This window comes from Takifugu rubripes, chromosome 20, assembly GCF_901000725.2.
Source record: "Takifugu rubripes chromosome 20, fTakRub1.2, whole genome shotgun sequence".
Lineage (NCBI taxonomy): Eukaryota > Metazoa > Chordata > Actinopteri > Tetraodontiformes > Tetraodontidae > Takifugu > Takifugu rubripes.
In genome coordinates this window covers 2,134,013-2,156,161 of record NC_042304.1, presented here as the reverse complement: position 1 = coordinate 2,156,161, position 22,149 = coordinate 2,134,013, and the positions used below count along the sequence as shown (strand labels likewise).

The 22,149-nt window shown below is 45.0% G+C and overlaps 2 protein-coding genes and 2 long non-coding RNA genes across 4 annotated transcripts; 2 read left to right on the top strand and 2 right to left on the bottom strand.

Moving 5' to 3' along the window:
- Nucleotides 1-1,646: 1,646 nt before the first annotated feature.
- Nucleotides 1,647-9,971, top strand: lrrc40 (leucine rich repeat containing 40). Its single transcript, XM_003973780.3, has 15 exons — nucleotides 1,647-1,878; nucleotides 2,322-2,503; nucleotides 3,302-3,375; nucleotides 3,890-4,019; nucleotides 4,118-4,241; nucleotides 5,167-5,306; nucleotides 6,490-6,662; nucleotides 6,837-6,927; nucleotides 7,062-7,107; nucleotides 7,196-7,298; nucleotides 7,691-7,798; nucleotides 7,880-7,987; nucleotides 8,767-8,844; nucleotides 9,026-9,211; nucleotides 9,511-9,971. Exons 1-15 carry the CDS (start codon nucleotides 1,734-1,736, stop codon nucleotides 9,614-9,616), a joined length of 1,794 nt encoding a protein of 597 aa, XP_003973829.2. The 5' UTR covers nucleotides 1,647-1,733; the 3' UTR covers nucleotides 9,617-9,971.
- Nucleotides 9,972-10,526: 555 nt separating this feature from the next.
- Nucleotides 10,527-14,381, bottom strand: ptmaa (prothymosin alpha a). Its single transcript, XM_011614412.2, has 5 exons — nucleotides 14,193-14,381; nucleotides 12,221-12,289; nucleotides 12,064-12,142; nucleotides 11,736-11,818; nucleotides 10,527-11,342 (listed from the first exon to the last, which is right to left on the bottom strand). The coding sequence occupies exons 1-5, from the start codon at nucleotides 14,235-14,237 to the stop codon at nucleotides 11,304-11,306; spliced, it is 315 nt and encodes a 104-aa protein (XP_011612714.1). The 5' UTR covers nucleotides 14,238-14,381; the 3' UTR covers nucleotides 10,527-11,303.
- Nucleotides 14,382-16,813: 2,432 nt separating this feature from the next.
- LOC115247177 (uncharacterized) lies at nucleotides 16,814-17,898 on the top strand. The gene is made up of 2 exons (XR_003886229.1): nucleotides 16,814-17,244; nucleotides 17,551-17,898. It is a non-coding gene; the product is annotated as an uncharacterized lncRNA (long non-coding RNA).
- LOC115247178 (uncharacterized) lies at nucleotides 17,411-19,781 on the bottom strand. Its single transcript, XR_003886230.1, has 2 exons — nucleotides 19,538-19,781; nucleotides 17,411-17,630 (listed from the first exon to the last, which is right to left on the bottom strand). It is a non-coding gene; the product is annotated as an uncharacterized lncRNA (long non-coding RNA).
- Nucleotides 19,782-22,149: the final 2,368 nt, after the last annotated feature.

Here is a 22,149-nt window from a genome sequence, read left to right as displayed (position 1 = left end):
GGCCCTCTGCTAAGGGGGCCATTTGATCAGTGTACAACTGGAGCGGAGGCTTGGTTCACATTGTTGGCACTAAGTCAGACTTGTTTCCAGTGCATGTTGGACAGCAGGGCTGACCTTTGTTCATAATCTTTATGGACAGCATTTCTCGGAGTAGCTAGGGGCTGGAGGGAGTCTGTAAAAGAAATTATTTTTGTTTAGCATAGATCATTTGAACCAGTAAGGTCAAGCAAGTTCATTTGATGATGCGTGTGCAGGTGTACGAGGTGTCACGAGTTGTAGAACAAAGACTCCTTAGAAAATAATGAAGATGTGCGAGTCAGCAACCTTCAAAATGCTACAGTTTATCATGCTAACCTTGTGACGATGAAGTAAGTAGATGGAAAAGTACTGAGAGAAAGGCGTAGTTGCTAAGCATTATAAAAGGGACATGTTTGTTACATTGGGCAGAAATCTCATCTGCATGCTGTTGTTGCATGTGTTCTGACTGACTTATTAAACTCTTAAAAGCAGCATTCTGACTTTGTGTTAACTGAAGAAAATCCTCGACAAGTCTGACTTGGGAACCATAGGATTTCATCCTTGATTTTTGCAGATGATGTTGTCCTGTTGGCTTCATCAAACCAGGACCTCCAGCATGTACTGGGGCGGTTTGTTGTCCAGTGCAAAGCAGCTGGGATGAAAATTAGCAAACCCAAATTCGAGGCCATTGTTCTTGACCAGAAAAGGGTGGTTTGTCCTCTCCAGGTTTGGTGGAGAAGTCCTTCCTCAGATGGAGGAGTTCAAGTATCTCAAGGTGTTGTTCATGAGTGAGGGAAAGATGAGACTGATGGGCTGATCAGTGCAGCCTCTGTAGTTAATGATTCTGAATAAACCATGTTTTGGAAACTTTCTTTACTTACACGTTTGTCGCGCCAGAAGAAATAGACAAACAATCAATTCTGAATAAATGAACTGTGTGATTTTTATTTATAACAGAATACTGGAATTACTTCCAGAAGCTTCTGGGGTCTTGCCACGGTCCCTGAACACTGTGTCTTGGTTCATGAGGAAGAGTCCTGATCGTCAAACACCCATCAGATTAGGAACATGACCTGGAGGTCGGCTCCTTCTGTGGATACTATTCTTTGTGTTCACCTTCTCTTCCATATTTGGTCTGATTCCTTTAGATGTCCTTCAAGGACTCACAATCTTACATGACTCCAAACAATTTCCAACGCTTTCTGTTTTGTTTCTGCAGCCGACACCCTTTTAAACACTATGATAAACAAAGTACACACAAAACTCTTTCAAAACTACTGCATGAAAATTCAAACAAGATTGATTCAACACCCCAACATCCATCTGACTTCTTATTTGTTCAAACATTGTCTTTTTACATGTGGGTTGTTTTTATACCTGATAAACTTGAACTGCTTACATTTAGACTTGAAGCTAAATTCATCCAGGATAGCCAAAATTTCCAGGCTTGAGCCCTTAGGCTGATTTTGTACCACGCACCTTCTTGGCGGAGCTCTGCGCTCTCTGTACGCTGCAGTTTTCCTATACGATGGGTCCAGTTGCTGTAATACCTCTGATAAGCACAGAGGGCAGTAACGCTGCATGTATGCAGTAACGTGGCAGCTAGAGACCGGAAGATGTCTGCTTGTTTGTTTTTGTGGCTGGAGGTGACGTCATAGCGGGAGTGCGCCGAGAAAACAACCCAACTTCAGCCTGTTTTAATCAACACACCGCTAATGTCGCGTTTCAAGAAAACAGATAAAGTGGATTTCCTGGCGGGTTTTAGGACAGAAAAGCCCGAACCCACAGTTCCTAATGGTCTGCTGAATGCTGCACGAAAGAGCGGCCAGCTCAACCTTTCTGGGCGAGGTTTGATTGAAGGTAGCCTATTTCTAGTATTATTATTTTATATTTTGGATGCTTTATGTGTTATTTCCTTAAATGGCAGCTTGTGAGTTTACTGAGACTGTGAAAGGGTTGTGACCTAAATATTCTTGTGAATATTTTGTATTATAGTGTACTGTTGTGAGATATCGATCAAGATGTCTTTAATTTTTTTTAAAGTAATTAATACTTTTATTATAATTTCACCTCAAAGCTCATGTCTAACGATTGAAAAACAGAATTGTAACATACATCGCAACATTAATAATTGCCAATTCACACATACAAGCAGGAAAGATTAAGATTAAGATGTACTTTATTCATCCCCGTAGGGAAATTGAATTGTAGTAGCAATAAAGGACAGAGGTGAAAGTCATGGTTGATTGTGCTTCGTCACATTACGTCATTTTAAGTTTGCATTCCCTCAAATTGGGTCTCAGTTCCACAGAATGTTTATCGAATAAACTGTGACGTGCCAGAAGAAGCCAAGCAGACGGTATTCTCCGGAGATTCCGACCGTTGGTGGGAACAAACGGATCTGACCAAGCTTTTACTGGCCTCCAACCAGTTGACACAGTTGTCTGACGACATCAGACTGCTTCCTGCTCTCACTGTCCTCGATGTAAGTAAGAGCGACTCTGTTCCTGTCCAACGTCAAACTACAACAAGTTCATTGTTAAAAGGAATAAGATTGCAGAAACGTGGGTGAGCACCATTCAACCATTCAACCCAACATCAGCATAAAGGAATTAATGAGAGGGCTCCTGTATAGTGAGAGAGGTTTGCATTGTGTGGTTGTGGAAGAGACCCCAGAAAATAAAGGGCAAATATGCTTCTTCCTTTAGCCAGAAGCTCCAGGTCCCATAAATCCTCAGGCAGTCTTATATAAACAGCACATTTACGATATCCTGAAGTTGCTCAACCATACGGAGGTTAAGGAGACTGTGATGGCCACTCAAATCTCTCACTCGCCTTGTGAAAGTCCACGTGCGTCCCGTGCACAGCTTTTGGCCTGATGGTATTTCCTGAACGTGCTGCTTTCCTGCTTTCCTTTCCTTTGGTGGAATCATGGTGAGGGTCCACAATGGGTGAAAGCAGGTCCCCCCCAGATGAGTCCTCAGTTCATTTCAAGGCCCTATATGAGATTTTGTGGGTTGGCTAACTTGCTCAAAGGTACCTGGGCAGTGCTCTGAAGGTGTTCTGGCACCAGCATTGAAGGCCACATGAAACATTGATTAGGGGCATTTGACATTGACATTGTCATTTAGAGGGAGGACACATTATATTGTGATAATAAATACTTTCATCTGCACCATCTCTTAATCGAAGAACCATTTTCGGCATCAATCAGTCATTTTTCTCATGCCAGGGAATATAATCTAACAGCACTTCTGTATTCTGGCTGCAACCCTTTTCCCAGCTGGATGACAACCAGCTGAGCTGCCTGCCTGAGGCCCTCCAGGAGCTCCAGGAGCTGCAGCAACTGCGACTCAGGTGCACAGCAACTCAACTCCAACCCCTTCATGTTTGAGCATGTTCTTCACTTTCTGTGGAGCGATTTGATTACAGTGACAATTCTTACAAAAACAACCTCTTTAATTGAATTTGCACACACCCAAGATTTTGCTGCAGTCAGACCTTCATGTACTGACACGCAGTGAATGACTGCAGCTGCAGTACAGAGAACAACATCCAGTATATGACTGTTGGGACACTTCAGGGTGTAGACTCCAGCATCCTAGGATAGATCCACGGGCCTTTCCATCTCCCCGTCTGAGCTAAACGTTTGTTTTCACTGCTGCTAACAGAGATGCTCCCCCAGCCCACAAAGAAAGCGCAGTAACCCAGGGTGGCATGTGCATATATGAGTTCTTAGCATTTGTAAACTGCTTAATAAAAAGGCACAAACACTCCAAAACTCCTAATAGAATTATAATGGTTGTGCTTTTGTTTTTGTTGTTTTTAACAAATATCAACTACACTTACTTTCCTTCGGCTGTGGCGACAGTCATAACCAGCTGACATCACTACCAGCCTGGGTGGCCAATTTAAAGAACCTTGCCAGCCTGGCCCTCCAGTTCAATCTGCTGGTGAGCCTGCCAGAGGAACTGGGACACCTTAAGAGCCTGATTGAGCTGGTAAATACAACTCTTTGATTCCCTATGGCTCTTTCAGTGCGTTGTTTTAATTACTGGTGTTTTATTACTTGTGTGGTTATTTTTGTTCTCCTTTCAAGGACCTGTCCAACAACCAACTGAAAGACCTTCCTGCCAATGTGGGCTGTCTCACCTGTCTGCAGAAACTGAACCTGTCCCACAATAAGCTCAGTTGGCTGCCTGACAGCATCGGCCAGCTCACAAGTATGTGTTTTTTGTTGCTGCTGCTCTGCTGCTGCTGTGCTGCTGCTGTGCTGCTGCTGCTGTTGTTGTTGCTGCTGTGCTGTGAGTTAATAATGATGATAGTAACAGCAACAATGACAGTAAAGAGTTTAGGTGAATTAGTGAACCTAAATTGACCTTAGGTGTAAATCTGAGTGTGTTTGGCTGCCTGTGTCTGTATGTCGGCCCTCTGATGAGCTGGGAACTTGTGCAGGTTGTACCCTGACCCTTAAATATGCTATAAAAATAGTTCCCAACAGACACATGTGGGGCAGTGGCAGAGATGTTTGCTGCTTACCATTCAGGTTGGGCTGTTTGTGTAATAAAATGTTTCAGAAGCGCCATAAAGAGAGCTGCACGAGAGCAGAGGTAACACATGAAGGGGGGCCCTCTGCCCGGGGAATGGAGCGATCTCTACTGATACATAAACAGTGTTTCATATCTGGACACTTATTTGTGTTAACCACCCTTAACTGGTATTTAGCAGGCACCGCCAACGCTATCGGTCACTAACGTTATCCTTTAGAGCAGTGTCTGAGTCAGTCGTGGACAAACAGCTTTTATGGTCTCACATGAGTTTAAACACAGGATGAGAATAAATTACGTTTTCTTTTAAAGGCTGCATGATGCTGTCATGTCAATATGAACCAGAAAGTGTTTCCAGCACTTTGCAGGCAAAAGGGGCTCTGTCAAATACTGGCAAGTCTGTCTGTTATCTACTGTCTCGTGCAGTTTTCAGTGAGTGTATATGAAAATGGAAAACATCTAAGGTCAAACGGCCCTGAAAACAGAAATACAGTTGTTGTTTGGAGTGTGAGCTGAGACTCATTTAAAGGATGTGAGACATTTTGTGAAATGAGAGCAGTTTTTTAGCCCTGTTTGACACAAAAACTTGTTGAATTGACAGAGGTGAAGATGCTGGATTGCAGCAACAACCAGCTAACGGAGGTTCCTGCCAGCCTGTCGCAGATGTCTGCACTGGAACAGCTCTATCTCCGACACAACAAGCTTGATCTCCTTCCAAATCTCAAATCTCCAGTGCTCAAGGTATCAACAGCAAGGTTCCCAGCTTGGTTTATGGTTTTCATGATTCTTCTACTGTACTGTATTAATGAAGTCTGTCCCATCTGTAGTTGTTCTGTCACCTGCCTTGGATCAAAGTTCACTATGAGGTTTAATGTTGGAACACAAATTCACTCGCACATGGGCCATTTCTTGTGTGTCGTGCTAAAGCACGGATGTCCGCTGCCCCCTGCTGTCTTGCACCCACACTAGCGAGCCAGCACGCGCACACGGTCCTCCCAGCCCTACGTAATCACAACTAGGCAGGACTAGAGGTAAGATCGGGCCTAAAAAATCCAGCCCGACCCGACCCAGGCCCGCGGGCATTAAAGCCCGACCCAGCCCAAGCCCGACCAATTTACTTGATTTGCAGGCCCGAGCCCGAAGCAAACCCGAAATTTAAATTTATCCCATAGTATTTTGGGCAGAAAAAACGCAAGATCTTTTAAGGTTAAAATAATCTACATATTTTTATGATCATGATAAATGAATGGAACACAGAATAAGAGGCCAGACAAAGAGAGTGAAAGAGAAATCTTGATGCGCACTCGCTTAATTACGCGGAGAAATACTGCAGCCCACTAGGCTTTAAATAGAATAACGCAAATCAAATAAATGGTAAAAGATTTATGAAATTGTTATTTCTATAGTTTTGTTTCAACGTTTTAGTGTATATTTTTATAAACAAATATTTATTAAAAAAAAGTCAGCGAGAGAGAAGCCCGGCCCGACCCGACCCGAACGTAATGATTGACATTTTACGCATTTTAAGCCCGACCCGAATTTCGGGTTGGGTCGGGCTCGGGCTCGGTCTTAAGATCTTACCTCTAGGCAGGACACACGCACGGCGCCGCAGCAGCGTGAAAACGTAGCTCACACTTTCATGAGTCCACCTTTACTGAGCGCAAAGGCAGCGATTCATGTGGTTCATACATCAGGAGGTAGGTAAACGTGCGAACAAGCGTGCCCGACACACCACTTCCAGCCACGCAGTGAGGGGGAAGCGGGCGTGGCTGCACTCACACTAGCCAAAGAATCTCCTCCTCGGAGGGACTTGTGCTGGTGCACGGTACGGTTGGGTTGTGTGAGTGCCACCTTTGTTTTAGCAAATATTCCCAGGTGTTTTGGACAAAGAGTCCATCATCTGTTCCTGTTTGACTGTGTGCAGGATTTATATTTTGGGAACAACCAGATTGAGCAGTTGGAGCCAGAACAGTTATCCTCTCTGACAGCCATCTCTGTTCTGGAACTGAGAGACAATAAGATCCGAAGCCTTCCTGAAGAGATCACCTTACTGAGCTCTCTGACCCGCCTGGACCTCACCAACAATGACATCAGCAGGTAGGTCGCTAACAGTCCTTCGCTGCTACCTGCAGACTGAAGGTGCTGGGGGCATAATCCGGGGAGCAGTCAAACATCCTCTGGACGGGAACACCGACATTCTGAACCAAATCATGGTTTAAGGTGCCTAAAGTATCTTCGTACATGTGCGTCCTCACCTGCTATCTTTGCCAGCCTGCCAGCATCCCTGGGGCTACTCTCTCATCTGAAGGTGCTCTTGTTGGAGGGAAACCCTTTGCGAGGCCTCAGGAGAGACTTGCTGACTGTAGGTGACTCCATTTCTACTGCTGTGAATGCATCAAGCGTGATCTTTCTGCACCTCTCTAACTACTAGCAGTTTATTTACTGACGTTTCTCAACATTCTTGGAATGTTCGATCATTTTTGCTGATTCTTACAGAAAGGAACCACAGAACTTCTGAAATATTTAAGAGGAAGGATTACAGGTACGTTTCACTTGTTTCTGATTCAACAACATAGTCCTGGATCACCGTCCCCTGCTGCGTGTGTGTGTGTGTCTGTGTGTGTGTGTAGAGAGTTCTGCCAGTGCAGCTGAAGAACCCACAGCCATGACATTACCCAGCCAGGCTAAAGTCAATTTTCACAACATTCAAACGCTGAAGATGCTGCAGTACAGGTCAGTGACCCCTAGATAATACCCTACCCTGCTAGCATTAACGCTCACACCACGTGCTCTGTTTGTGGTCATTTTATTCAACGGCGATAGTGTGTTTGTTGAAGAAGGGCTGTTGGGAAGCCCCAGGACTAACACCAGCCTTTATTCCCTTAGTTGAATGGGATTTTGGCACAAATCCGCATGTTTACTTTAAAACATCCAACACTGGTGAACACTTCTAACTTTGATTATCTCGTTCAACCAGTATTGAAAACTCTTCATACATATTTTAAATTCTTCAGTGAACTTTGCAACCACTCTGTTAACGGCAGAATAAAAGTCACACTTTAACCGTTGTTTTGTGCTACTTTCCTCCGTCTCATTTGAACGTTCCCTTTCCTGTCTGTGTGTAGTGAGAAGCAAACTGCTGCCATTCCTGATGAGGTGTTTGATGCTGCAGTCAATCAAGGTGTTACAGCTGTTAACTTCAGCAAGAACCTGTTGACGTCGATACCTCCCAGGTAGACAGAATCTCATCGTTGTTGTTTCTGCCAACATGACGGCTGTTTCCTCCACCGACTGTTCCTCTGCTTTGTGTGCAGGCTGTTGGAATTTCAGTCGTCATTGTCAGATATAAATCTGGGTTTCAACAGACTGGCCGGCTGTGATCCCATCTGTAGTTTGTTGCAGCTGACTCATATTGACCTCAGGTATTCTCACACACATACACACATGCATACTGTATATCTGACTGCTATCGCAGTTCAAGCTCTGATTGATTTCAAACAGGCAACAAAGAAAGGTCACAACCGTAAAATCCACCTTTCTTCGGATCACTGCAATGATCCATTCTTTCAGCATCGCCCATCGTGTTTGTCCCAAGTTTATATAGGACCCTAGTTTATATAGGACCCTAGTTTATATAGGACCCTAGTTTATATAGTTTAAATAAGACCCTATTTCTTCTCTTTGATTAAAAGAGAAGAAATACAGTCCAGATGACAAAGAAAACTACCTTGGATAACTATGACCTGGATGATTGAGAATCTACAGAGATATATAGGACCTGGTTTGCCCTCTACTGCCCTCCTCTGGCAGGTTTGTGGTTTTACAGCTCCATTCGAACCAACCCATTTCCCCAGGCTTTAATGCTTAACGCTGTCAGTGTCCCTGAAAACTGAGGATCCAGGAACCAGAGAACAAACTCACCTCCAATATTTAGAAAGTGGCTGAAGAAGCTGCACTTTTGGCCATTTGAGCATTAAATTGTGTGTGTGTGTGTGTGGGGGGGGGTTAAATTATTATTATTTCTTTCAATAATTACCTCCACAATTCTTTCCGAATCACTTTTATTGACGATCCAGATCGTCTGTAGATGTTTTCCAGAAAGCCTGATCCCAGACCAGTTTGCTCTCCACTGATGTGCCAGCTTGTGGTTTGTCCTGCTCCCCCCAACTCAACCATCTCCAAATGTCATCTGTTATTACAGGAATAATCAGATGGCTGAGTTACCAGCAGAAATGAAGAACTTAACAAAACTGCGTTCCATTATCCTCAATTACAACGGGTATGGAAGTGTTTCCACTGGTCTTTGACACTAAATCAAATGGAATACAATATAAAATGTCTGTCTGACTGAGTGTTTTAGGACAGCTAACATATATCACAGCTACAAGTCCAATTACATCCTTCCCTCCTGGTCACAGGATGAAGGGGTGAGTTTCATGTGTCGTTTCTACCAACAACAGGTTCAAATCCTTCCCTGGGGTCCTTTATCAAATTGTTTCCCTGGAAACAATATTGCTTGGCAACAACCAGGTGGATGGGGTGGATCCCAGTCACCTAATGAAGCTGAGTCATTTGTCAACCCTGGATCTGTCAAACAATGACCTGCTGAAGATCCCCCCGGAGCTGGGTCTGTGTACCAGCCTCAGGTGTGTTTAGGCTCAGGGGGGACGGGTTGTCATGTGTGTCTCACTGTTGCTTCATCAATTCTAGTTTCATTATCTGTCCTCAAATGCCGTCAATCACAATTTGATCTCGGAGACCAAAATAGCGTCTAACAAAGCTAAATTATTGACTGTGGAGGGCAGTGTGAGTCCCAGTGTCGGGACACTGATGGGAATGATGGCAGCGATCTCAAGATGGGAGGGGTCTGGAACCGTTTCTGATGTACGGCTGGGGTGCCACGAGTCAACGAGCCTGGATCAAGTGCTCTTGTTTTGTCCCATAGGTGTCTCAGTCTGGAAGGGAATCCTTTCCGCGCCCCCCGAGCAGCTATCGTGGCCAAAGGAACCGATGCGGTGATGGAGTACCTGCGCAGCCGCATCCCCGCCTGACCTTGCTAACCCAATCATCCCTTACACTGACAGCTTGTTGTCATTAATGGATTTCAATCATCTACACCTACTCTCTCCTCCACCCGTCCAACCCCCTTCTCCCCCCTTCTCCTCCATCTCTACCCAGCCGGCCATCAGCGGGATGGTTCCTCTACATGAGCCTGGTCCTGCTCAAGGTTTGTTCGTAGGATAGTTTATCCTGCCACTGGTGCTCGTTGGGGGTCAGGCCCTTGGAATCTGGAAGCACCTAGAGACGATTTTGATTTAAACAGAAGCTGATAAATAAAGATGTTTTGATTTGATGCAGCTTCATTAAATGTACATTAAATGATGACTCCATTTAGTGGAAACAGGCTTTCTCAGTGAGACTGTTCTTTTTTTGTTTCTTCTGCTCTGGATTTTATTTTTATTTTAAACCTGCAGAGGCTTGTTCTCAGCAGCCAGGATGGTTCTGGACTGGGTTTGAAACCAAACACTTTAGAACATCACTCTTCATTAAAGGGCAGGTGGGGCTGCTCCTTTAGCTCGTACAGAGGAACCAGAGACGAGGTGTGACGTACTCCCCTAGAGCAAGAGTACCCAAATCCAATCCACGAGGGTTGTGATCCAGTCGGGTTTTCTGTCCAACCAAGTAGGAAACTGGATCACCTGGGACTGCTTTCTGAGAAGGAAGCCTTTTTCCGCCTGGTAGGACAGAAAAACCGACTGGACTTCAGCCCTCGTGGACTGGATCTGGGGCGCCCCGAACAGCCCTGTTGCTGTTTGGGCTTGGTGCTGTTCTAGAAGTGGATGCGGACTCTTTTAGGTGCAGCTCAGTGTTTTTCCGATGTTTCTAGTTTGTGCTGACAAAGCCTCCTGCCCGTCACACACTCGGGACCAAAATGGCTAAAAGAACACACAACCTCGGCACTGTTTTGAACAAAGTTTTATTGATACTGTCATCCAGGACAGATGCAACCTGACAAGATGAATATATTTAAAAGTATGAAGTCTTCAACAATTGTCAATAATCCTCAACCACATGGCATATAATTCATTTAGCCTCCAGGAGCTTAATGCAAGATATAAATCCAAACAAATGACCTATAAACTCGTTTGAAACGGAATAGAAAGCCAGTGGAACTGACATGAGCTCTACTCACTATTGAAAATGCCACATCACTGCTTGGCCCTCTTGTTCCTGCTGCAACTAGATAAAACCTCTGACAGGAAGAAACTAACACAGATACAAACAAAATAGATTTATTGTTGAACAAAAGTATTACAGAAAACATTCAAATCTGCGTATGACAGACAGGAAATCATATCCTTAAAACCTCATACAAACTAAAAAAAAAAAATTTTTTTTTTTTTTTTAAAATTCCTACCATAACTACAATCCTATGATCATGTGAGGAGCTGTATCTGTGGACGGAATGCTAGACCGGGAGCTTTACTGGTCGTTTGAGTGTGGACGGCTGGAGAAGCATTGGGATGTCTTCAGAGCACCAACCGGACCACCTGGGACCCAGACAGATCACTATTTCAAAATGGCCAAACCCCTTACAATATTTACAAAAATATAAAATGTAAATAAAAATACAAACACATTTTCTGTTTTAAAACTTTTTTTTTTTAAGAAGGGAGGACTGAGGTGTTGAAGGTTTGCTGGAAAACTGGCTGTTGCTCGATGGTGTTGTCCTCAGAGCTAGTTATCTGTCTTCTGTTTCTTGGTTTCAACTTCATCCTGCAGGTCAGAAGCGACACAGTGAGGGAAACTAGTCCAACAGACATTTATAGGACACAGCGTGCACGAGTGGAAAACTATACGTGTATAAAGTAGTGCAGCAACCAATTAGTTATTACCTGACTGGTTATGACTTTACCGGGTCAAAAACAGAAAATGGATTACTAGCCAGTTATTGCATGATTGGCTGTATGATGCTTAAAAAGGCTAAAATGATTAAGTTGTTACTTTATTGGCATAATAAGATCTCTTAGGGATCTTGTAGCATTTTAAACTACAGCGTTTTTACTCGTCATCTGGGTTTTCACCCTGCTGCAGTCTGACCTTTGACCTCTCAGACTAAATGGACCTTAAATGTCCCTGATTGGGTGAAGCCTTGGCACTCATTCTAACCTCTTCGTCGTCGTCATCATCGTCCGCTGCTCTCTTCCCTGTTGGCCCATCCAGATCGTCATCATCATCATCATCTTCATCCCCTGAGAATAAAGGAGGCGTGCGGCCCATGAGATCGATGACATTTGCACACCTGAACCCTGTTCCCCTGATTATGGGCCTACACACACACTAGTGACACGTTTAGGCTGATGAGCAGCAGCTAAGCTGACGGTTCCCCGTGTCTCTGGAGGAACCTTCTACGTCCTCAGAAGTGACGTTAATCGTCAGTCTGCAGTTCCTCACAGTGACCAACTAGTGGCAGGCCAGCCTCTCAGCTGGCACTTACCCTCTCCATCCTCCTCATCCTCTCCCACGTCCTCTTCATCCTCCTCTACATCGTTGTCCTGCTCAGCATCATCCTCGTCCTGCCATGATGTAACACAGTTTCACTGGTAATCGCAACGACTGGAGCATTTGTGCAGGGAACAAGAACGAGTTCTCACAGTTTTGCCATTGGCGGCAGCATCCTCTCCGTTCTCTGCCTCTTCGGTCTGTTTCTTGTCCTTCAGCTCCTACACACACACACACACGTTTATGAAAATTAGCACAGGTTGCAATAAGTGATGTCTGCACAAAATGAAGATGCAACTTTCTTTGCTGTGTTGCTTGATTACGTTTGTGCTCTGAAGCTGAAAATAAGCAGGTATTAACCCCGTAGATGCTGGCGGTCTTATTTCATGCATTAAACAAAGCTGATTGATGTGTTCATTTTGCCTGTGTCACTTCACACTAATCTGTTTATTTAGATTATATCCATGTTACATAAAGTCCACTTTTGCCTAATCTAATATACAGAAATGGCAGGACCCCATCATTTAACCTTCAGTTCCTTACAGAAATAAATCTCTACATTTAATTTGCTTTTTATTTTTTCACGTGGTGATACTTTAATTTCAGTTCCACCGACTCTGACCAAACACACACAATGTTAAGACGATGCACTAGAATAAACATTGAACACCGAGCGTGCGTGCGTGCGTGCGTGGATCGACCGCACCGCCGCCGCCGCGCTTTCACTCCATCTTCGTCCTCTGCGGATGAACAGAGTTGCGCGCCGTCTTTCCAAACAGGCGGCGCTTTCACGCGCACGCCCCCATTGGTCGGCTCGTTTAAGCGCCCCGGCTCCGCCCGGCGGGGTGAAACCTGACACCGTACGCGGAGGCTGCTCAGTAGGCGCTGGGCTTCGGCTCACTCCACGCAGCCATAATGGTGCGGAGCCGCTGGCACCAGTACCGAGACTACAATTCCCAGCAGCACCCGGTGCTGTTCCCTCAGCTAATTAGAGCAAGTGTAGGCAAATAGGATAAGGCTGCTCACGGCTCAGTGTTGGGCTCTAAAGCGGCTCCGAAGTGTTGAGCACAGCCCGGATGAAGGTGACCAGAAGCGCAACACAGCCGAAACACGCACACGCTCCGGAACTGTCACCGGCGCTTCGACCCTCACGTAACCTGACACACGCACCTTTTCTGGTTTTCAGAAACATTCTCTTTAACTCTTTTTTGGTAAACGGACGGTTTCCCTCCTGTTCTGCGCCAGTGAGATCGAGCGTGCGCGCCTCTCACGACCGCCTGGATGAGGCATATTAAAATTGATTAATCTACACTTTAGATCTAGATCCAGCAGTCCACCGCAACAATTCAGATATAGATATATGTTGGGTTGGTTATTTTAATCCGCGCTTTTATCGGCCGTGAGTCGTCGACGCGCACCGATGTGGAGGGTTGGACAGACCGAAACAGTCCTTGAATAAAAGACAATGACGATAATGAAGAAGGAGGAAGGCAGCAGAGCCGTGGGGGGAATCAGGCGACACACAAACATGAATAAACACCATCGAAAGATGTTATACCCAGCACATTATGGCGAAATAACGAGCAATAACCCCACTCACTCGCACCAAACCCCTTTACATTTGCATCCCCAAGCCGACACATTGACAGTTATTAAGTATAAATATTGCAGGAAGTCGCAGCTGATATGCCCGCAAGCGCCCAGTAAAAACCATTTGGAATAAAGCATTTACAGATTTTAACGGGTATGAAAATGGAAATCCGATCGATCATGTGTATCGCTGTCGAGCAATCCCGCACCCAGGCGGTAATCCCACACATGGCTCCGCAGAGCCGAGCTCAGCAGCGGCTCCAGCCCGTCACTGACCCACGGGCCGGGCTCGGAGGCTCGGAGCCGCTCCGGGTCTGACTGTTCGGCTTTTATTCCCCGACAACCTGCCTCTCCAACTCACTGGGGTTCCTGTGCACCCTCGGGCACACGAGTTCACGACTAATTTGAACAGAATGAATGCTGTTTTTGTTTGGTACCAGACAAAGACCAACAGCTTTTAGAGCAGGTTTATGACCAGTCTAACGCAGCCCCAACTGAACGCAGCAGAGGGAGGAAACGGCGTCGTGTCCGTACCTTCGCGCTCAGCTCCCCGCTGCTCTCCACTTTACTGTCCGCCATGATGGGATGAAAGCAAAAGAGTATCCAGTCAGACAACTGCAAAACCTATAAATTACGCGCAAAGAGCTCTTCTGTGGTGCTTCCAGCCGTTCCTCTTCTTGCAGCCCAGCGGCGTACCTTCTGATGGAGCTGCCGCCTTTATAGCGCCATGGGCGGGGAAAGGTGTCCGCAAGAGCGCGCCGATTGGTGGAGCCACTTCAAAACGATTCAGCCTGCTGTTGGTCGGAGGAAACAATAGGCACCCTTCTCCTGCGTGTGCGTGTGCACCCGCCTGTTTCTACATATATGGATGTTCTAACTTGGGGAATTTTCCCAGGTTGTCCTTGGGTGTAAACATTTTTGAGCATATAATTCCAAGGGTTAAAGTTTTGAGCATTACACATTTATATAACATGAATGGAAGGCAAGGTAAAGCTGCTTCACATGGGGTCTCTATATAATAATCAGAACTTCTATAGCACCTTCAAAAGTGTCCACTCATGAATCCAGTCATACAAAACACAAAGCGCTTTCTTTTTTAGACACAATCCCAGTTAATTAAGGTGGTTTATGATCACTGGTTAAAGTTATGTTTGTCATGTTTGTGGAACATGTATGTAATCAAAGATGATACTGTCTTACTGTGCCCTATGCTAATATGATTAGAATTATGACTGGGCTCTAGCTGAGAGTGGCAGAATTTGCATTGACCTTGAGTTGATGCTGAACCCTGACAGGAATCCTGACGCTGTCTCCGGTGTGTGAACATGCATGGATGGTGATTCCTACACACTGACTGAATAATCTGCCATCAGAGAGTGAATGTGAGTGTGAGTGGATGAAAGTAGACTGGTAATGTTGATCTCTCCCACTAGTCACTGATGACCAGAAAAGCACTATATAAGCATATTTAGCATTTACTATTTAGAATGTTATGTAGTTGTGGTTGATGGGAAAGAACCCTGATTTCCATCACTGACAGTCCAGCTGTAGAACACCCCAGAATACTGAATTATCCAGAACCAAGGATGTCATCAGAACCTGGCTTCCAGCTGTTGGTGCTTATTAAAACCACTTGTTGATCTAGTTTTCATGTTGCTCTTAGTTCCTCTTGGGTTGCAACAAAACTGTTGATGCCATGTGTACATGTAATAGCAGAAATTGAACCCTCAACCACATGAGGGTGGCTGAGAGTCAACAAGGATAATAGTAGATGGGAAATGTAGTCAGTAACCTCCTCACAACATGATGACCTCCTGTGGGATGGTGTGGGTTCAGGCTAAATAAGGCCCATTTGATGTTCATGCTTATTGATGTTCATCAATAAGCAACATTCCATCTTGCGCTACTCTGCTGCTGCTGATCTGCCAATATGCTGCTGCTCTGCCACTATGCTGCTGTTCTGCCGCTCTGCTGGTGCTGCTCCTCCACTATGCTACTGCTCTGGTGCTGCTGCTCTGCCACTATGCTGCTGCTCTGCTGCTGTTGCTGCTACTGCTATTTGCTACTGTTGCTGCTGCTCTGCCGCTATGCTGCTGCTCTGCCGCTATGCTGCTGCTCTGTTGCTGCTGTTGCTCTGCTGCTGTGTACCAGCTCAACTGAAGTTATCCTTCTTACTTTTATGTTGGATTTTGATTTTCCTTGATGTCTGATTGTTGTGGGACTTCCATGTTTTCCTGTGAAATTGTATATTAATAATGTCAGCGATGTTAAATATGTGTGGTTGAGATAATCATCAAGTCAAATTAACATACAAAATATCTTATCAGCTGCAAAAATTTACTTTATTAAACCATTTTAACATTAAAGTAGTACACCTTAAGTTTTATTTAACACTAAATACACATTCATTGAATAGTGTTTGATCATGTTTTGTCATCATAGTCTCCTTCTAATGCCGTCATATCAATATTATGAGACCAACTGAAAATAACTATTTCTCTTTTAGAAATTGCACGAGTTTACAACTTAATGATCAGGGTTCCTGTAGTGTGGCAGAAAAGGACCGAGAGCCAGAGACTGTGCTGGAGACGAGTGGAGACCATTGGAAGAGATGGAGAAAAAGGAGCGGATGAAGGAATGAGGGAGAGGAAGAAGGGGGGCAGGACTGGGAATTAAAGGAGGGCAGACAGGTGGGAGGGAGCAGGGAAGAATTAGGGCTGGAAACAAATGTAACCACAACAGATTTTATTAAACATTATATCTAAAAAAAAAAAAAGCAGTTTAAAATGTCTTTCAACACAAACAACCAAACAGGCTCGACCGGACAAGAATAAACAGTGATTTTTTTTATTTTTTTTTCCTAAATCCTACTTAGCACTCTTTCGCGTTATTCGTCAGCAACGCTCTTATTTTGGTCTAAATATGTATTTTAAAGTCAGAACTCCACAGCCAGCTGTCGGAAGAGAGCTGCGCGATGATCGGTCCTAACATGGCGGGCTGAGGCTCCGAGGGCGTGTGGCGTCGCACTTCGGAAAAGCGCCGCTGATTGGTGGGTGAACTGGAGCGAACGCACGGTTGACGCTTTGCGTGCGCTGATTGGACGACAGAACTGTCTGTCAGCCCGGAAGCGACGATTCAGCACGAGGCAGCGACGCAGTCTGGGCTGGAAAGACTCTCCGGGGTGGACTCTGGACTGAACTGCGGCCGTGTTGGTCTCTTAAACGCAATAACGCCCTGGATTCTAACGCCATCCTATGTCTGTTTACACTGTTAAGATAACATTTGTATTTGACGACACTTAGCGATCATTTTAGCTCTACCTGCACCAGCAGGGGGCAGCAGGGCGCAGACACTCGACGTTTGGGTGACGTGTTGACTGATGGCCGGTCACGAGAAAGCTGCAATGTCACCCAGTAAAAAGGCGTAGTGGCGTCATTTTATCAGAGACGATCAGCAAAGCTGCGCCACAAGGGCAAATTATACACCCTTTCTCTCAAGATATAAATACCAAAAAAGCTGACAAAAATCATCTCCAGAATACCATTGTGGTCTTGAATCATCTACTGATTTCCACTGTTTAAAAAAGGTTTGGATAAGCAACTTAAATGTTAGAACTGTTGCTTTACAACGCATTGGGCTCAGAAGAGATTCAAATTCCCCTGACCTAGAAATTTGTTTATTGTACAGGCATTTAATTGACATTGTTTTCACGTTTTAAAGAGATATGGTTATTAAAGGAGAATAGTCTAATAGTATTTGTTAATGTTTTAATGTCAATTTAAAATGACAAGCTTGTACTAGCAAGTTAACAAATACTTGGTGTCTAAGGATAAAATGTCGTCTTTGGCTCCGTCGTCCTCCCGGGTGATTTCTCCCTCCTCCGCCATCACAGGATCAACTGCACGGAGCCGTTGAAATGGCGGTGAGAGGGGGCGTGTCGGGGAGAGGCTGCACCGCGATCCCGGACAGGATCTGCAGCGGAAAGTGGAACTGGAGCTGAACTGAGAGAAAACGTCGACTACGCTAAACTGCTGCTCGATCTAACTATTGCTGCTAGTGATACTATGAGAATACTATACTGTTAGTACTGTGATCGTATTTGACGTTAACAACATGCTAAAGGATAACACTTTAAATAAATGATGTGTCGATATTCAGTTCATGTTAATTTTAAAAATCTTATGTCGCACAACATCATTACAAATTAATGCTAACTGAATGGTTAATTGATTAAAGACATGAAACAATCCGTGTTCTAGCAGAGTTGGTGTCCCCAAATAGAATGACTAGATTCTCGTTTCATTTTCACATTGACTGTTGCCTGTTGTTTAAATGCACCAACAAGGCAACTGATCCTCTATAAAATCTTTAGATTCTGAGCCAATTTCAGCTGAACTAGTTTAACTTGGAATCCAGTGAAATAGTAACAGGTCCTTTGGTCAGATGAGTTAATTGTTAATACATCAGTCAATCAGCCTGTTTATAAAGCACTTCACAAAACAATGTAAAGTGGTACATAGACTGAAAACATGACACAAAAGAAATAAAACACAGCAATAGTAAAAGGCAACATCTCATAGGGTTAAAAGCTGAAGAGAGGTGTATTTTTAGAAGATTTTAAAAACAGGAAGTGAGTCAGCCTGCTGATGTATACAGGGAGCCGATTACAAAGTTTAGAGCCCACTAAAATTTTTGCTAAAGATTGCTTGTTAACCTGAACCGATGATGAAGCAGGTTGACTAGGTTCACTGGGGTAAGGCCTTAAAGACATTTTTAAAAAAAAAATTGAATTGATTGCAATATCAATACAAAGATGGACAGCAAGCCAATAAAGTCCGACTAAAATGGGACAAACAAGCTCTGTTTTTGTTTTTTTTCTAGTAAAGTGTGACTAAGCCCAACATAGGGGGAATCGCAGTAATCAAGCCAGGTTCTAGTAAAAACATGAACTGCAATCTTGATGATACAAATTTGGCCAGTTGTGTTATAAAAATTCTTGACTTTAGTATTAAGACATTGTGTGGTGTTTCACCCAGAATCATTGCGCTTATTAATGGCAAATTACATTTTCCATCCATCCATCCATCCATCCATCCATCCATCCATCCATCCATCCATCCATCCATCCATCCAGAGTCCAGTCATGGGAGCAGTAGCCATCAAACCTTGAAAACCTCTTTTGGAATCTGACTGTAACTCCCTCGGGATTCTCCAATCTGCTGCATATCTTAAAAAATCTGAACCTCATTGTTGGCCCACAGTATGGCCTTGCTTGTACCCTTTATTTATTTGGTAGACCGAAGACAGACACTCAGTCGCTGTTGCAGGCTTTTAGAAATGTTAACCACTGGAATGTTCTCTGCAAGCTGTGCTCTGTTATGGTGGCTCGCTGCCAGCAGATCAAGCCTATCACATGTAATGTTCTGCTTTATGAATAATACTTGTTTGAACTGTCAATTTGTTCATACCTGTGCCACTACAACAGGCACGCCAACAGTGACCTACTGATGTTATACTGTCATCTATTGGTGACACTTATGTTGGCACTTATATTGTTACAACCCTCTTCCAAACGAGTATAAGATGAATCAAAACTCTTAAAAGTCCCAACATATTGTAGATTCTCAAATTCTTAATTGACATTCACATTTCTCCAACGTGTCTTGTCTCGTCCTGCTTTACCCCTTTCAGGGTCACGGGGAGGGTACACATTTCTCCAAAAGTGTTAAATTAAATTGCTTAGCACTTAACCTTACAGTGGTGCCTTGCTGATGAAACCTCTTGTTCAGAGATACTGAACTCTTCTTGATTTTCAGTGAATTGAGTCTTTGACAGACTCCTCAGGAACCTTTGCATTCTCCACCAAAATGATACCTTACCTGGGTATGACTTCACTGAGGATTGTTGCTTTTCTATCCCAGTGCTAACAGAATCCTTTTCTTGAAGATGTTTCAGATTCCTTCCACATTTGTCACCATTTCATTTCTGTCTGTCTATGTAGCCTTTTGGCTGTTAGTGTGTTTCTGTAGTCTTGGCAGTTTGGTGGACAGATTGTGATACATCATCAGCTCAGCAGGAGAGGCTCCATGGTCCAGAGATGTAGCCTAGCATCTTAACCAAACCAGGTAGGGTAAAGGCTTAGGTTTACTGTCAACTGCCTTTTTTACTTCTTTTTCCTGCCCATTACACTTTTGATACAAGTGGCTAGAAGTGACATATTCCAATCCATACTGCCTTGCAAACTTGTGGAATTCCCTACAGTCATACTGGGGGCCATTGTCACTACATGTTATGGTATTCAGTGTCTCTGGAAGAACACTTTCATGTGTGCAATGGCAGATGTTGCTGTGCAGGCAAATGAGGCTGATCAGGGCAGCGGTGAACCAGGAGCTACAGGAATAGAAAAAACAAGACAAAAGTGAGACAAGTAAAAAAAAAAAACCTCACTAGGAAGGCAGATTAGCAAAATTCCAAGCTCAAAAAACAAAGCTAAAGGGAGTCAAGCATTACCACAGAGGATCTACAACAATCTGGCAACAAGAGGCCAAACAAGCCGCTCTTTAAAGCTGCCAGGCCAATCACCCCAGATGAGCTGCAGGTGAAGGAGGTGGTATTTCAGACCTGCTTGCCAGGGAGAGGGGAAGAACCAGGAAAAATACAAAAAACACCGAATCCTAACACTTCCAGAATCCATGTGATGCATCTAATTTACTAAAATCAGCTCCATCCATTTGACAAATTTCTTCTCATTTTGGGATCTGATAATGTTCTCTTTAATATTTTCATTTTGGACTCTTATGGCACCTGTATTCTTTTTCTTGACACATGTGATTCACCTAGTCTGTAAGTTTTCCCACTCTTTCAAAGACATCCCTCTGAGTCCTTTGAGACCTTTCCCTTTCTTCAAGCCAGTTCTGAGTGGTGCTGGCACACTCCTGTTTAATTAATTTCATGTGTCACAGTTTAGATGATAATTTCTCTTTACAAAACCAAAGACATCTGAAGCTTTGTCTCCTAAAAGTAATTGGTATCCATAAGGGACAAGGGTGAAAAACAGGCTATGCTGTTTGCCTTTAGCTGTTTGCATCCTTTTGTTGGTATTGGCTGGGTATTGTAATTCAGATTTCTAAGGCTTGAGTGGTGTGAGTCTTTCAGTGAATTTTCTGGGATTATTTGTGAGTTCCTTTGAATCTTGTACATTGACCAATTTAATTATGGTTCTTGTGGTTATTTCAGTGTTACAATACCAGTAATGAACACTGGTACAGTCCAGGGAACAGGCAAGGCAGGCAGAACGAAGACAGGCAGGGTCGGTAACGGGTAATCCGGCAGGGAAACAACGCCGGAAAGTCTCGCATGAAAGCAGAAGAACAATCTGGCACTGAGTGAGTGTGAGGCTGGAGAATATATACACTGGTAGGTGAGCTGATTGATGAGTGAGGGCAGGTGTGTGATCAGTGACTGAGAGCAGGTGTGTGATCAGTGACTGAAAGCAGGTGTGGTGATCAGAGGGTGTGGTGTGAGCAGGGCAGTGGAAAAGTACTGGGACAGGAGGGAACTGGGGAAAAGGGGCTGTGACAGAACCCCCCTCTCAAGGGACGGCCCCTGACGTCCCAAAAACAAAGTCCAAGCTGAGCCGGGTGGGTGGAGGGGGGCCTGGAGGAGGGCTAAAATTCTTCAGAGGCCTCCGTCTCAGCTTCCTCTTCGTCCTCGTCGCTGGAAGCCTCGGATGACAGGGAGGACAGAGTCTCTAAATTGGCACCCCCACCAGCATTGGGTATCTTGGAGGGCTGGTCAGGGTGACAGTGATGGAACTCGCGGATGAGCTGCGCATCCAGGATGTGACGGGCCGGGACCCATGACCTCTCCTCTGGGCCGTATCCCTCCCAGTCTACGAGATACTGAAGACCCCTTCCACGGTGGCGGGAGCGCAGCAGGCGGCGAACTGTGAAGGCAGGACCCCCATCAATAATCTGTGGAGGTGGTGGCGGCTGAGAAGCAGGCATCAACGGACTCTCTCGAACCGGCTTGATCCTGGAGACATGGAAGGTTGGGTGGATCCGCATGGCACAGGGCAGCTTGAGCCTGACAGCCGCAGGGTTGATGACCTTCTCGATAATAAACAACCTGATGGAAGGTCTCGGGTCGAGAGCCATACCTTCTGCCCCACCAGGTAAGTGGGAGCCCGGGAGCGACGGCGGTTGGCTGCCATCGAGTAACGGTCAGCTGCTCGTAGGAGAGCAGCCCTGGCCTGGGTCCAGGTCTGGCGGCAACGGGGGATAAAAGCCTCGACGGACGGACAGGAAGCTTCCCTCTCCAGGGCTGGGAACAGCGGCGGCTGGAAGCCATAGGCGCACTGGAAGAAAGTCCAGTGGCGGAGCTGGTTAGGGTGTTGTGGGCATATTCCACCCACAGTAGCTGCTTGGACCAAGTGGAGGGGTGTCTGGACGCCATGCAGCGAAGCGCCGTCTCCATCTCCTGATTCACCCTC